At 44.7% G+C, this 13077-nt stretch overlaps 1 protein-coding gene across 1 annotated transcript in view; it reads left to right on the top strand.

The window, feature by feature from the left end:
• THSD7A (thrombospondin type 1 domain containing 7A) overlaps positions 1-13077 on the top strand; it is a 329576-nt gene that overhangs the window by 219059 nt on the left and 97440 nt on the right. Inside the window, exons 9-11 of the mRNA XM_038770315.1 lie at positions 2379-2494; positions 8384-8516; positions 11963-12066. Of these exons, the coding sequence (XP_038626243.1) occupies positions 2379-2494; positions 8384-8516; positions 11963-12066 (353 nt within the window). The remainder of the gene's footprint in view (positions 1-2378; positions 2495-8383; positions 8517-11962; positions 12067-13077) is intronic.

Below are 13077 nucleotides of genomic sequence, written 5' to 3'. Positions count from 1 at the left end.
AATAAATAGAATAAATATGTACAAGTAACATAAATAAAGAGAGTAATAAATGTGTACATATTCATTCATTCATTCAATCGTATTTATTGAGCGCTTACCGTGTGCAGAGCACTGTACTAAGCACTTGGGAAGTACAAATTGGCAACATATTGAGACGGTCCCTACCCAACAGCAGGCTCACAGTCTAGAAGGGGAAGACAGACAACAAAACAAAACATATTAGCAAAATAAAATAAATAGAATAAATATGTACAAGCAACATAAATAAATAGAGTAATAAATATGTACAAACATATATACATATATACAGGTGCTGTGGGGTGGGGAAGGAGGTAAGGCGGGGGGATGGGGAGGATACAAGATACAATCAATCAATCAATCGTATTTATTGAGCACTTACTGTGTGCAGAGCACTGTACTAAGTGCTTGGGAAGTACAAGTTAGCAACATATAGAGACAGTCCCTACCCAACAGTGGGCTCACAGTCTACAGGGTAATCAGACTGTCCCATGTGAGACTCACAGTCTTAATCCCCATTTTACAGATGAGGTAACTGAGGTACAGAGGTGAAATGACTTGTCCAAAGTCACACAGCTGACAAGTGGAAGAGCTATAGGATTAGAACCCACGTCCTCTGACTCCCAAGCCCCTACTCTTTTCACTAAGCCACGCTTCTTTTCTAGTGAGATTTTTCTTGGCTCTGTCTTCCACTTCCCTTCCGAGGGTTGTTTCCTGGTAGACAGTGAAGAAATCCGAGGTCTTAAACAGACATCGGCCGTCTCTGTTTCTCAATTTCTACATCTGTTTGGCTCTTAGCTAACAACAGATACCTGAGCTTCCTATTTCCCATCCTTTTGAGCTCCTTTTGGTTTATATTCCTTTCCCCGGGGTTTTAAAAGCCCATTTTTAAAAAAATACTGGATGAAAGATGTGACTGTAGTTTCTTCATGCCGAGCAAAGACCGGATATGTGGTTTTTATGTAGTCACCAATATCACAGACATCTTACTTAGAGAAAAGAATATGAAGAATGTGTTTTACAAGGGAGCTGTGAATTCACACAGCAGCAAAAAAAAAAAAATCAATTGATGTTTGGTGGATAAAGAATGTATAACTTCACAGTTAACAGATAACCAAGAGCGTAACAAAATACGGAACACTTGTGCTGGGCTTAAGCTGAGATGAGAAGATATATAATATTCAAGGATGCATGGAGAAAAGCTAGTAGATTCAAAATTGGATAGCAAATGGAGGGGAGATGATATTAGAGAAAGTAAATGGAAATGTTAGTGTAGCTATCCTGGCCCGTCCATAATATCTTTTTGCTTCTTGGAGTTGTTTGTGTTTTATGATGCTCATTAAGGGCTTATAATAATAATAATAATAATTAGGGTATTTGTTAAGCGCTTACTATGTGCCAAGCACTGTCCTCAGCTCTGGGGTAGGTACAAAGTAATCAGGTTGTCCTGTGTGGGGCTCACATCTCAATCCCCATTTTCCAGATGAGGTAACTGAGGCACAGAGAAGTTGAGTGACTTGCCCAAAGTCACACAGCTGATAAGTGGCGGAGTTGGGATTAGAACCAATTCCGTGCTAAGCACTGTTCTATGTGCTGGGCAGATAGAAGTTAATCAGGCTGGATACAGTCCCTGACTGAGCTGGGGCTCACAGTCCAAGTGGGAGGCAGAACAGGAATTGAATCCCCAGCAGCGTGGCTCAGTGGAAAGAGCCCGGGCATTGGAGTCAGTGGTCATGGGTTCAAATCCCGGCTCTGCCAATTGTCAGCTGTGTGACTTTGGGCAAGTCACTTCACTTCTCTGGGCCTCCCTTACCTCATCTGTAAAATGGGGATGAAGACTGTGAGCCCCCCGTGGGACAACCTGATAACCTTGTAACCTCCCCAGCGCATAGAACAGTGGTTTGCACATAGTAAGCACTTAACAAATACCATCATTATTATTATTATTATTGCTCATAGAACAGATTTGGTAGACACGATCCCTGCCCATGAGGAGTTTGCCATCTAAAGGGAGAGACAGCAGGCAATAATAATAATAATAATAATTGTGGCATTTGTTAAGCGCTTACTAGGTACCAGGCACTGTGCTAAGCTCTGAGGTGGATACGGGCAAATCAGCTGGGACGCAGTCCCTGTCTCATGTGGGGCTCACATTCATTCATTCATTCATTCAGTCATATTTATTGAGCGTTTACTGTGTGCAGAGCACTGTACTAAGCACTTACTTAGTCTGAATCCGGCTGTTCCACGCTCTTTCCATTTGGCCACACTGCCTCTCCTCCTTTAGGATCGTTGTCTTGGTTTGCAGGAGTGTTGCCCTGGATGGTTCTCCGGGCTAACGTGTTTCCTTTCTTCCCCAGGTGTCCGGAGAGTCTTCGCCCAGAAACAGTGAGGCCTTGCCTGCTTCCCTGCCGAAAAGACTGCATCGTGACTCCCTATAGCCACTGGAGTCCGTGCCCTGTGTCCTGTCAAGAAGGTAGGTTTTTGGATTCCCTTACAAGGGCCTGCGGACTTTCCATTCCACGCTCCCATGCCCCTCTCCGCCTTTCTCCACCTTTCTCCAGGAGTCTCTTGCTTTCCTTCCACAGCATTTAAGGAACCTATCTGAAATTGGAGCTCTCTCCATCCTCATAACCCACAGGCAGTGACTCTCTCCCCCATAAAAGCCTTATTGAAGTGCTTCTAGACTGTGAGCCCACTGTTGGGTAGGGACCATCTCTATATGTTGCCAACTTGTACTTCCCAAGCGCTTAGTCCAGTGCTTTGCACACAGTAAGCGCTCAATAAATACGATTGAATGAATGAATGAAGGCACAACTCCTATCATTCTTTCATTCATTCGGTCGTCTTTAAGGAGCACTCACTGTAGTCAGCACTTGGGAGAGTACAATATAACAATAAACATGGCTCAGTGGAAAGAGCCCGGGCTTTGGAGTCAGAGGTTGTGAGTTCTAATCCTGGCTTCGCCACTTGTCAGCTATGTGACTTTGAGCAAGTCCCTTCACTTCTCTGGGCCTCAGTTACCTCATCTGTAAAATGGGAATTAAGACTGTGAGCCCCATGTGGGACAATCTGATTACCTTGTATCTACCTCAGTGCTTAGAACAGTGTTTGGCACATACCATCATCATTATTATTATTAATACCACAATTATTATTATCAGTATTACTATTACTATTGGTATCGTTATCCTTCATCAGCTTGCAGACTTTGCTCCATTTCCTGAAATAACAATAATAAAGTCTGAGTTTCTTAGTACCGTTCATCATTCGGTTTTGGATTGATGATACAGAGATCGCGACCTTCTGTACATAACTGTGGTAATAATAATAATAACGATGGCATTTATTAAGCACTTACCATGTGCAAAGTACTGTTCTAAGTAAGCGCTGGGGAGGTCACAAGGAGATCAGGTTGTCCCACGGGGTGTTCACAGTCTTAATTCCCATTTTACAGATGAGGGAACTGAGGCACAGAGAAGTGAAGTTGGGTAGGGACCATCCCTATTTGTTGCCGATCTGTACTTCCCAAGCGCTTAGTACAGTGCTCTGCACACAGTAAGTGCTCAATAAATATGATTGGATGAATGAATGAATGAAGTGACTTCCCCAAAGTCACACAGATGACAGTTGGCAGAGCCGGGATTTGAACCCGTGACCCCTGACTCCAAAGCCTGCTCTCTTTCCACTGAGCCACGTTGCTTCTCGTGTGGTGTTTGCTAAGCGCTCACTATGTGACAAGCGCTGGTCTAAGCGCCAGAGCAGAAACAAGGTAGACCAGTTGGACATAATCCCTGTTCCACACCATGTTTCTTCTTGCTCTTTCATTCATTCATTCAATCATATTTATTGAGCGCTTACTGTGTACAGAGCACTGTACTAAGCGCTTGGGAAGTACAAGTTGGCAACATATAGAGACGGTCCCCACCCAACATTCATTCATTCATTCAATCATATTTATTGAGCGCTTACTGTGTGCAGAGCACTGTACTAAGCGCTTGGGAAGTACAAGTTGGCAACATATTGAGACGGTCCCTACCCAACAGTGGGCTCACAGTCTAGCTCTTATCTGTAATGATTGACTGACTGAGATCCATTAGCAGATTCAGGAGCTTTTATCGTAGGGGTGTTAGTTTTCCAAGTAAGGAAGCATTAGAAAGTGCTTGCAAATGTATCTCAGAGCCTTAATAAAGTTATGGGGAAGACCATGGGAGCACTATAAGATATCCATTCATTCATTCATTCAATCGTATTTATTGAGCGCTTACTGTGTGCAAAGCACTGTACTAAGCACTTGGGAAGTACAAGTTAGCAACATATAGAGACGGTCCCTACCCAACAGCAGGCTCCAATTTAGTCCTCACTTAACTTCTCTGTGCCCCACTTACCTCATCTGTAAAATGGGGATTAAGATTGTGAGCCCCACATGGGACAACCTGATCACTTTGTATCCTCCCCAGCGCTTAGAACAGTGCTTTGCCCATAGTAAGTGCTTAACAAATACCAAAATTAGCATTATTATTATTATTATTTCCTCTTCTGCCACTCGCTCCTTGTAGAGAAGCAGCATTGCTTAGTGGAAAGAGCCCAGGCTTGGGAGTCAGAGGTCTTGGATTCTAATCCCAGTTTATCAGTTTTGTGACTTTGGGCAAGTCGCTTAACTTCTCTGTGCCTCAGTTACCTCATCTGTAAAATGGGAATAAAGACTGTGAGCCCCATGCGGGACAATCTGATTACCTTGTATCTACCACAGTGCTCAGAACAGTGCTTGGCACCTAGTAAGTGCTTAACAAATGCCATTATTATTATTATTATTATCACCCTTGCACTTGGATTTGCATCCTTTATTCACCCTACCCTCAATCCCACAGCCCTTGCGTACATATCCGTACATAACCCTCCAGACTGTAAGTTCCTTGTGGACAGGGAATGTGTCTAGCAACTCTCTCGGATTGTCCTCTCCCAACACTCTGCACACAGTAAGCGCTCGATAAGTATGATTTATTTAACAATCCGAGGCATGATTTCTAAATGGTAGACTTGAATGCAGACTAAATAGTTTCTCTAAATACCACTGACTACTTAAATGTCCTAAAAATCTCCGCACCGACTCTAATAACGTCAGCAATCAAATTTATCTTCCACTAGAAGAGCACTTCCCTAGGCTTTTAGACTCCCTCCCCAAACATGAAACATTTTGCATTTTTATCATCTTGCAGCAAGATCATCAGAGCCAAGTTTCAGGCTGCAGGACAGTTTTTTGTCCCTTTCTGTTTTATCCTTTTTGAAAAATGTTTATCCCTTTCAAGTCAAATAGGTCCCGACACACCTTGATTCTAGCCCTGCCGGGGCCAGGATTTCGTGTCTTTGTTACCCCTGGTATAATTGGGCAATTTACTCATTTCTGTCAATTATCACCCAGTCTGAGGTTGGGCTCAGCAAACTCCTGTGTATGCAAATGTCAGTCGATCATCGATGCTTTGTAAAGGTCATGGATATCAAGTCATTTTTAGTCATTCCAAATAATAATCAGAACCTTCCATACCTTATTAAGAATGAGTAAAATCACCTTTTAATAAAAACCAGACAGTGGAAAGCAAGTAAAATGATCAGACTGCCCAGAAAGAAAATCTCCGTGGCAAAAATATTTGGGTTTCAAGGAGTGTTATGGGCTGTTTTCTCCCTGAATTTCTTTTTGGACTGGTAAAACGAATTAGTCTTTCCCTCTCGATGCTCCGAAGCAGCTCAGATCGGCTACCGGGAGAATCGTCAGAGAGGTCGATCAGTCCAGTCAATTGTATTTATTGAATGCTCCACTGTGTGCAGAGCCCTGTACTATGCACTTGGGAGAGGGCAATGTGACAGAATTAGTAGACGTGTTCCCTGCCCACGTGGATCTTACAGTCTAGAGGCAAAAATTTTGAGTCACCGAGGATGGAAGACTTCCCCAACCTATTGTGGGAATTCTGATCTCAGATCTGGATCTGGATTGAGTTGGGTGTGGCTTAGAGTGGGATGTTCTATATTGATATAGATTCTATATTTATGTATATTATAATACGTAATAATAATAATGATGGGTTTTTTATTTATGATGGCATTTATTAAGCGCTTACTATGTGCAAAGCACTGTTCTAAGCACTAGGGAGGTTACAAGGTGATCAGGTTGTCCCACGGGGGGCTCACAGTCTTAATCCCCATTTTCCAGATGAGGGACCTGAGGCCCAGAGAAGTGAAGTGACTTGCCCAAAGTCACACAGCTGACAAGTGGTGGAGCCGGGATTTGAACCCATGACCTCTGACGCCAAAGCCTGTGCTCTTTTCCACTGAGCCCCGCTGCTTCTCAGCGCTTGGCACAGATGAGGAAACTGAAGGACAGAGAAGTGAAGTGACTTGCCTAAGGTTGCCCAGGAAGCAATTGGCGGAAGTGGGATTTGAACCCAGCTTCTCTGACTGTCAAACCCGTGGTTTTTCCACCAGGTTACACTCCTTCTCTGTCCCCGCTTTGCTCCAGGCCCTAGAGTTTTCAAACCGAGCGTGGATTGAATCCACGTAAAAGAGGATGGGTGGGATATCCAATCTGCTGCAGGGTTTTCCTGAAATATAGCGAGATAGGTTGCAAAAACTGTAGACTGTGTGTATGGAAACTGTAAAAATAATAATAATAATAATGAAGATGCCATTTCATTCATTCAATCATATTTATTGAGCGCTTACTGTGTGCAGAGCACTGTACTAAGCACTTGGGAAGTACAAGTTGGCAACATATAGAGATGGTCCCTACCCAACAGTGAGCTCACAGTCTAGGAGGGGGAGACAGAGAACAAAACAAAGCATATTAACAAAATAAAATAAATATAATGGATACGTACAAATAAAATAAATAAATAGAGTAATAAATACGTACAAACACATATACATATATACAGGTGTATAGATGTGGATGGGGTAAAAAGAAACAAAGAGGTGCTGGGCAGAATGTTTATTAAGTGCTTACTATGTACAGTGCATTCAAGCAATCAATCAATCAATCAATCAATCGTATTTATTGAGCACTTACTGTGTGCAGAGCACTGTGCTAAGCGCTTGGGAAGTACAAGTTGGCAACATATAGAGATGGTCCCTACCCAACAGTGGGCTCACAGTCTAAAAGGGGGAGACAGAGAACAAAACCAAACATACTAACAAAATAGAATAAATAGAATAGATATGTACAAGTAAAATAAATAAATAGAGTAATAAATACGTACAAACATATATACATATATACAGGTGCTGTGGGGAAGGGAAGGAGGCAAGGCGGGGGGGATGGAGAGCGGGACGAGGGGGCGAGGAAGTAAGGGGCTCAGTGTGGGAAGGCCTCCTGGAGGAGGTGAGCTCTCAGTAGGGCCTTGAAGGGAGGAAGAGAGCTAACTTGGCGGAGGGGCAGAGGGATTGGGGGCATTCCAGGCCCGGGGGAGGACGTGGGCCGGGGGTCGACGGCGGGACAGGTGAGAACGAGGCCTAACAGTGAGGAGATTAGCGGCAGAGGAGTGGAGGGTGTGGGCTGGGCTGGAGAAGGAGAGAAGGGAGGTGAGGTAGGAGGGGGCCAGGGGATGGACAGCCTTGAAGCCCAGGGTGAGGAGTTTCTGCCTGATGTGCAGATTGATTGGTAGCCACTGGAGATTTTTAAGGAGGGAGTAACATGCCCAGAGCGTTTCTGGACAAAGACGATCCGGGCAGCGGCCTGAAGTATGGAATGAAGTGGGGAGAGACAGGAGGATGGGAGATCAGAGAGAAGGCTGATGCAGTAATCCAGATGGGAGAGGATGAGAGCTGAGATGAGGATGAGATGAGATACAACCTAATTATCTTGTATCCCCCCCAGCGTTTAGAACAGTGCTTGGCACAGAGTTAGCGCATTATTATTGTAGCAGTAGTAGTAGTAGTAGTAGTAGTAGTAGTAGTAGTAGTAGTAGTAGTAGTAGTAGTAGTAGTAGTAGCCATATACACACACTTTCTATTTCTCTCTGTCTGTCTCTCTCTCTGTCTCTTTCTCTCTTCCTCCTTCCTTTTTCCCTCCCTTTTTCTTCTCTCTCCCTCTTTCTCTGTCTCTAGGAGTACCGAGGAAAAACATGTTTTTAAACCTGCTGCCTCATTTTATGCCATACACACATTCTCTCTGTGTGTGTGTGTGTGTGTGTGTGTGTGTGTGTGTGTGTGTGTGTGTGTGTCTTTGTCTCTGTCTCTCTTCATCTCTCCAGGAAAAGGGAGGCTAAACACTTGTCTTTAATCCCTCTACCCCTTTGGCAGCCAGGGATAGTTTCTTCCACCAGGTGAGAAAGACTGAGGTTTTTCCTCAATTGTCTCCCTGCTGTGTTTTCAGGGGACACCACCATAAGGAAGCAAACTCGAACTCGGGTCATCATTCAGTTTCCGGCCAATGGGGGCCGCGAATGTCCCGACACCTTGAAGGAGGAGAAGGATTGTGAGCCCCCTCCAGTCTGCCAGGATTACAGGTAACGTACTAATATTCCAGAGGCAGCACAGACTAATGGATAGATCCGGGGCTTGGGAGTCAGAAGGACCTGGGTTCTAATTCTGCCCCTGCCACTTGTCTGCCATGTGAAAGCAGCGTGGCTCAGTGGAGAGAGCCTGGGCTTTGGAGTCAGAGGGTTCAAATCCAGGCTCCGCCAGTTGTCAGTTGTGTGACTTTGGGCAAGTCAGTTCACTTCTCTGGGCCTCAGTGACCTCATCTGTAAAATGGGGATTAAGACTGTGAGCCCCCCCTGGGACAACCTGATCACCTTGTAACCTCCCTAGCACATAGAACAGTGCTTTGCACATAGTAAGTGCTTAATACATTTCATTATTATCATTATTATTATTATTATCTTGGGCAAGTCATTTCACTTCTCTGTGCCTTAGTTCCCTCATCTAGAAAATGGGGATTAAGACTGTGAGCCCCCTGTGGGACAACCTGATCACCTTGTAACCTCCCTAGTGCTTAGAACAGTGCTTTGCACATAGTAAGTGCTTAATAAATGTTATTATTATTATTATTATCATCATCATCATTATTATTATTATTATCTTGGGCAAGTCATTTCACTTCTCTGTGCCTCAGTTCCCTCATCTGGAAAATGGGGATTAAGACTGTGAGCCCCATGTGGGACAACCTGATTACCTTGTATCTACCCCAGTGCATAGAACATTGCTTGACACATTGTAAACACTTAACAAATACCATTATCATTATTATTATTATTATCATTATTATAATTATTATTATCAATCAGTTAGTGGTACTTACTATTATCATCATTATCATTATTTTTATATTCGTGCACTGCCTTCTATGTGTCAAGCACTGTTCTAAGTGATGGGGTAGGTTTTGGGGGGTGGGTTTCTGTTTCTTTTTTTCATTAGTGATATTTGTTAAGTGCTTATTATATGCTAGGCACTGTTCTGAACACTGGGGTAGATGCAAGCTAATTCATTCATTGAATCGTATTTATTGAGCGCTTACTGTGTGCAGAGCACTGTACTAAGCGCTTGGGAAGTACAAAGCTAATCGGGTTGGACACAATCCGTGTCCCATATGGGGATCACGGCCTCAATCCCCATTTTACAGATGAGGTAACTGAAGCCCCGTGAAGTTCAGTGACTTGTCCAGGGTCACTCAGCAGACCAGTTGGGGAGCGGGGATTAGAATCCAGGTCCTCTGATTCCCAGGCCTGTGATTTTTCCATTAGGGCCACGTTGCTTCTGCTCACTGATGCAACTTAATCAGGTTGGACGCAGTCCTTATCCCACACGGGGATATCAATCAATCAATCAATCGTATTTATTGAGTGCTTACTGTGTGCAGAGCACTGTACTAAGCGCTTGGGAAGTACAAGTCAGCAACACATAGAGACAGTCCCTACCCAGCAGTGGGCTCACAGTCTAGAAGGGGGAGACAGACAACGAAACCAAACATACTAACAAAATAAAATAAATAGAATAGGTATGTACAAGTAAGATAAATAAATTCATTCATTCAATTGTATTTATTGAGTGCTTACTGTGTGCAGAGCACTGTACTAAGCGCTTGGGAAGTACAAGTCGACAACACATAGAGACGGTCCCTAAATAGAATAATAAATATGTACAAACATATATACAGAATAGATGTAACTGAAGCACAGAGAAGTTAAGTGACTTGCCCAAGGTCACACCGCTGACAATTGGCGGAGCCGGAATTTGAACCCATGACCTCTGACTCCCAAGCCCGGGCTCTTTCCATTGAGCCATGCTGCTACCTATGTGCAGAACGCTGTACAATGGTCTTAGTAGAAACAATTCCTGCCCTCTGCGCTTAGTATAATAATAATAATAATAATAATAATAATGGCATTTATTAAGCGCTCACTATGTGCAAAGCACTGTTCTAAGCGCTGGGAAGCTTACAAGGTGATCAGGTTGTCCCCCGGGGGGCTCACAGTCTTAATCCCCATTTTACAGATGAGGGAACTGAGGCCCAGAGAAGTGAAGTGACTTGCCCAAAGTCACACAGCTGACAATCGGCGGAGCCGGGATTTGAACCCCTGACCTCTGACTCCAAAGCCCGGGCTCTTTCCACTGTAGTATAGTGTCTGGCACATAGAACAGTGCTTTGCACGTAGTAAGCGCTTAATAAATGCCATAAATAAATATGGCAATAAGTAAATTTGCCTTGCAAATAGAATTTAAAAAAAAAAAGATGAGAAGTGGGAGAGCCTGCTGACATCCGGTATGGCAGATCTATTTCCCAAGCGCTTAGTACAGTGCTCTGCACACAGTAAGCGCTCAATGAATACGATTGAATGAATGAATGAATCTGTGCTGCCACTTCTGATGCTTCTCTCATACCACAATTCCTGCTCTTAGCGCTTAGGACAGTGCCCGGCACATAGTAAGTGCTTAGCATAAAATAAAATAAAAAGATGAGATTGAGGTGTGGGGGGCCTGCTGACATGAGAAGCAGCGTGGCTCAGTGGAAAGAGCCCGGGCTTTGGAGTCATAGATCATGGGTTCAAATCCTGGCTCTGCCAATTGTCAGCTGTGTGACTTTGGGCAAGTCACTTCACTTCTCTGGGCCTCCGTTAGCTCATCTGTAAAATGGGGATGAAGACTGTGACCCCCTGTGGGACACCCTGATCACCTTGCAACTTCCCCAGCGCTTAGAACAGTGCTTTGCACATAGTAAGTGCTTAATAAATGCCATTATTGTTATTATTATTATTATTCTCTGGGCCTCAGTTAGCTCATCTGTAAAATAGGGATGAAGACTGTGACCCCATGTGGGGCACTGTGATTACCTTGTAACCTCCCCAGCGCTTAGAACAGTGCTTTGCATATAGTAAGCGCTTAATAAATGCTATTATTATTATGATTATCTGGGCCTCAGTTAGCTCATCTGTAAAATGGGGATGAAGACTATGAGCCCCCATGGGACAACTGATCACCTTGTAACCTCCCCAGAGCTTATAACAGTGCTTTGCACAAAGTAAGCGCTTAATAAATGCCATTATTATTATTATTCTCTGGGCCTCAGTTAGCTCATCTGTAAAATGGGGATGAAGACTGTGACCCCCTTTGGGACAACCTGATCACCTTGTAATCTCCCCAGCGCTTAGAACAGTGCTTTGCACATAGTCAGCGCTTAATAAATGCCATTACTATTATCCGGTGTGGTGGATCTTTGCGGCTGCCACCCGTCCTCTCTTACTTTTCTCCCTCAGTAGAAACCATTCCCGCCGTCGGCGCTTAGTACGGTGCCTGGCACATAGTAAGCGCTCAGCAAATGCCATAAAATTTTAAAAAAGCAAAAGATGAGAAGCGGAGGGGCCTGCTGACATCCAGCGGGGTGGATCTCGGCTGCTGCGGCCGCTGACAGGCCTCTCTCCTTTTCCTCCATCCCGGATTTGGGATTCCTCCGTAGGTGGAAGTCCCACAAATGGCGGCGTTGCCAGCTGGTTCCCTGGACCGTGCGCCAGGACAGCCCCGGTGCCCAGGAGACGTGCGGACCAGGGCTGCAGGCCAGAGGTGAGGACGTCTCGGGCTCTCTACTGGACTCCTCTCCCTCTCTCCCCCCCCCCACCCTGCACCCCGCTTGCGTGAGACTTTACCCACCCGACTGACTGACTGACTCTTTTAATCAATCAATCAATCAATCAATCGTATTTATTGAGCGCTTACTGTGTGCAGAGCACTGGACTAAGTGCTTGGGAAGTACAAATTGGCAACATAGAGAGACGGTCCCTACCCAACAGTGGGCTCACAGTCGAAAAGGGGGAGACACAACCAAACATACTAACAAAATAAAATCAATACAATAGATATGTACAAGTAAAATAAATAGAGTAATAAATATGTACAAACATATATACGTATATACAGGTGCTGTGGGGAAGGGAAGGAGGTAAGATGGGGGGATGGAGGTGGGGAAGAGGAGGGGAGGAAGGAAGGGGCTCAGTCTGGGAAGGCCTCCTGGAGGAGGTGAGCTCTCAGCAGGGCCTTGAAGGGCCCTACTTGCCTCCCCCTTTTAGACTGTGAGCCCACTGTTGGGTAGGGACCGTCTCTATATGTTGCCAACTTGGACTTCCCAAGCGCTTAGTACAGTGCTCTGCACACAGTAAGCGCTCAATAAATACGATTGATTGATTGACTGATCGGTTTTCTTGACGGTGGGAGATGCCCCTTTCTGCCCGTCTGCCTCTCCGGGTAGATTGGAAAGAGCCCGGGCTTTGGGGTCAGAGGTCGCAGGTTCAAATCCCGGCTCTGCCAATTGTCAGCTGTGTGACTTTGGGCAAGTCACGTCACTTCTCTGGGCCTCATTCATTCATTCAATTGTATTTATTGAGCGCTTACTGTGTGCAGAGCACGGTATTAAGCGCTTGGGAAGTACAAGTTGGCAACATATAGGGCAACAAGTTGGCAACATATAGTCTTTTAGACTGTGAGCCCACTGTTGGGTAGGGACTGTCTCTATATGTTGCCAACTTGGACTTCCCAAGCGCTTAGTACAGTGCTCTGCACACAGTAAGCGCTCCATAA

The sequence above is a fragment of the Tachyglossus aculeatus genome, chromosome 2 (genome assembly GCF_015852505.1).
Source record: "Tachyglossus aculeatus isolate mTacAcu1 chromosome 2, mTacAcu1.pri, whole genome shotgun sequence".
In the NCBI taxonomy this organism is placed as follows: Eukaryota; Metazoa; Chordata; class Mammalia; order Monotremata; family Tachyglossidae; genus Tachyglossus; species Tachyglossus aculeatus.
The sequence above is the reverse complement of the archived record's forward strand: the minus strand, read 5'-3'. Positions and strand labels throughout refer to the sequence as shown.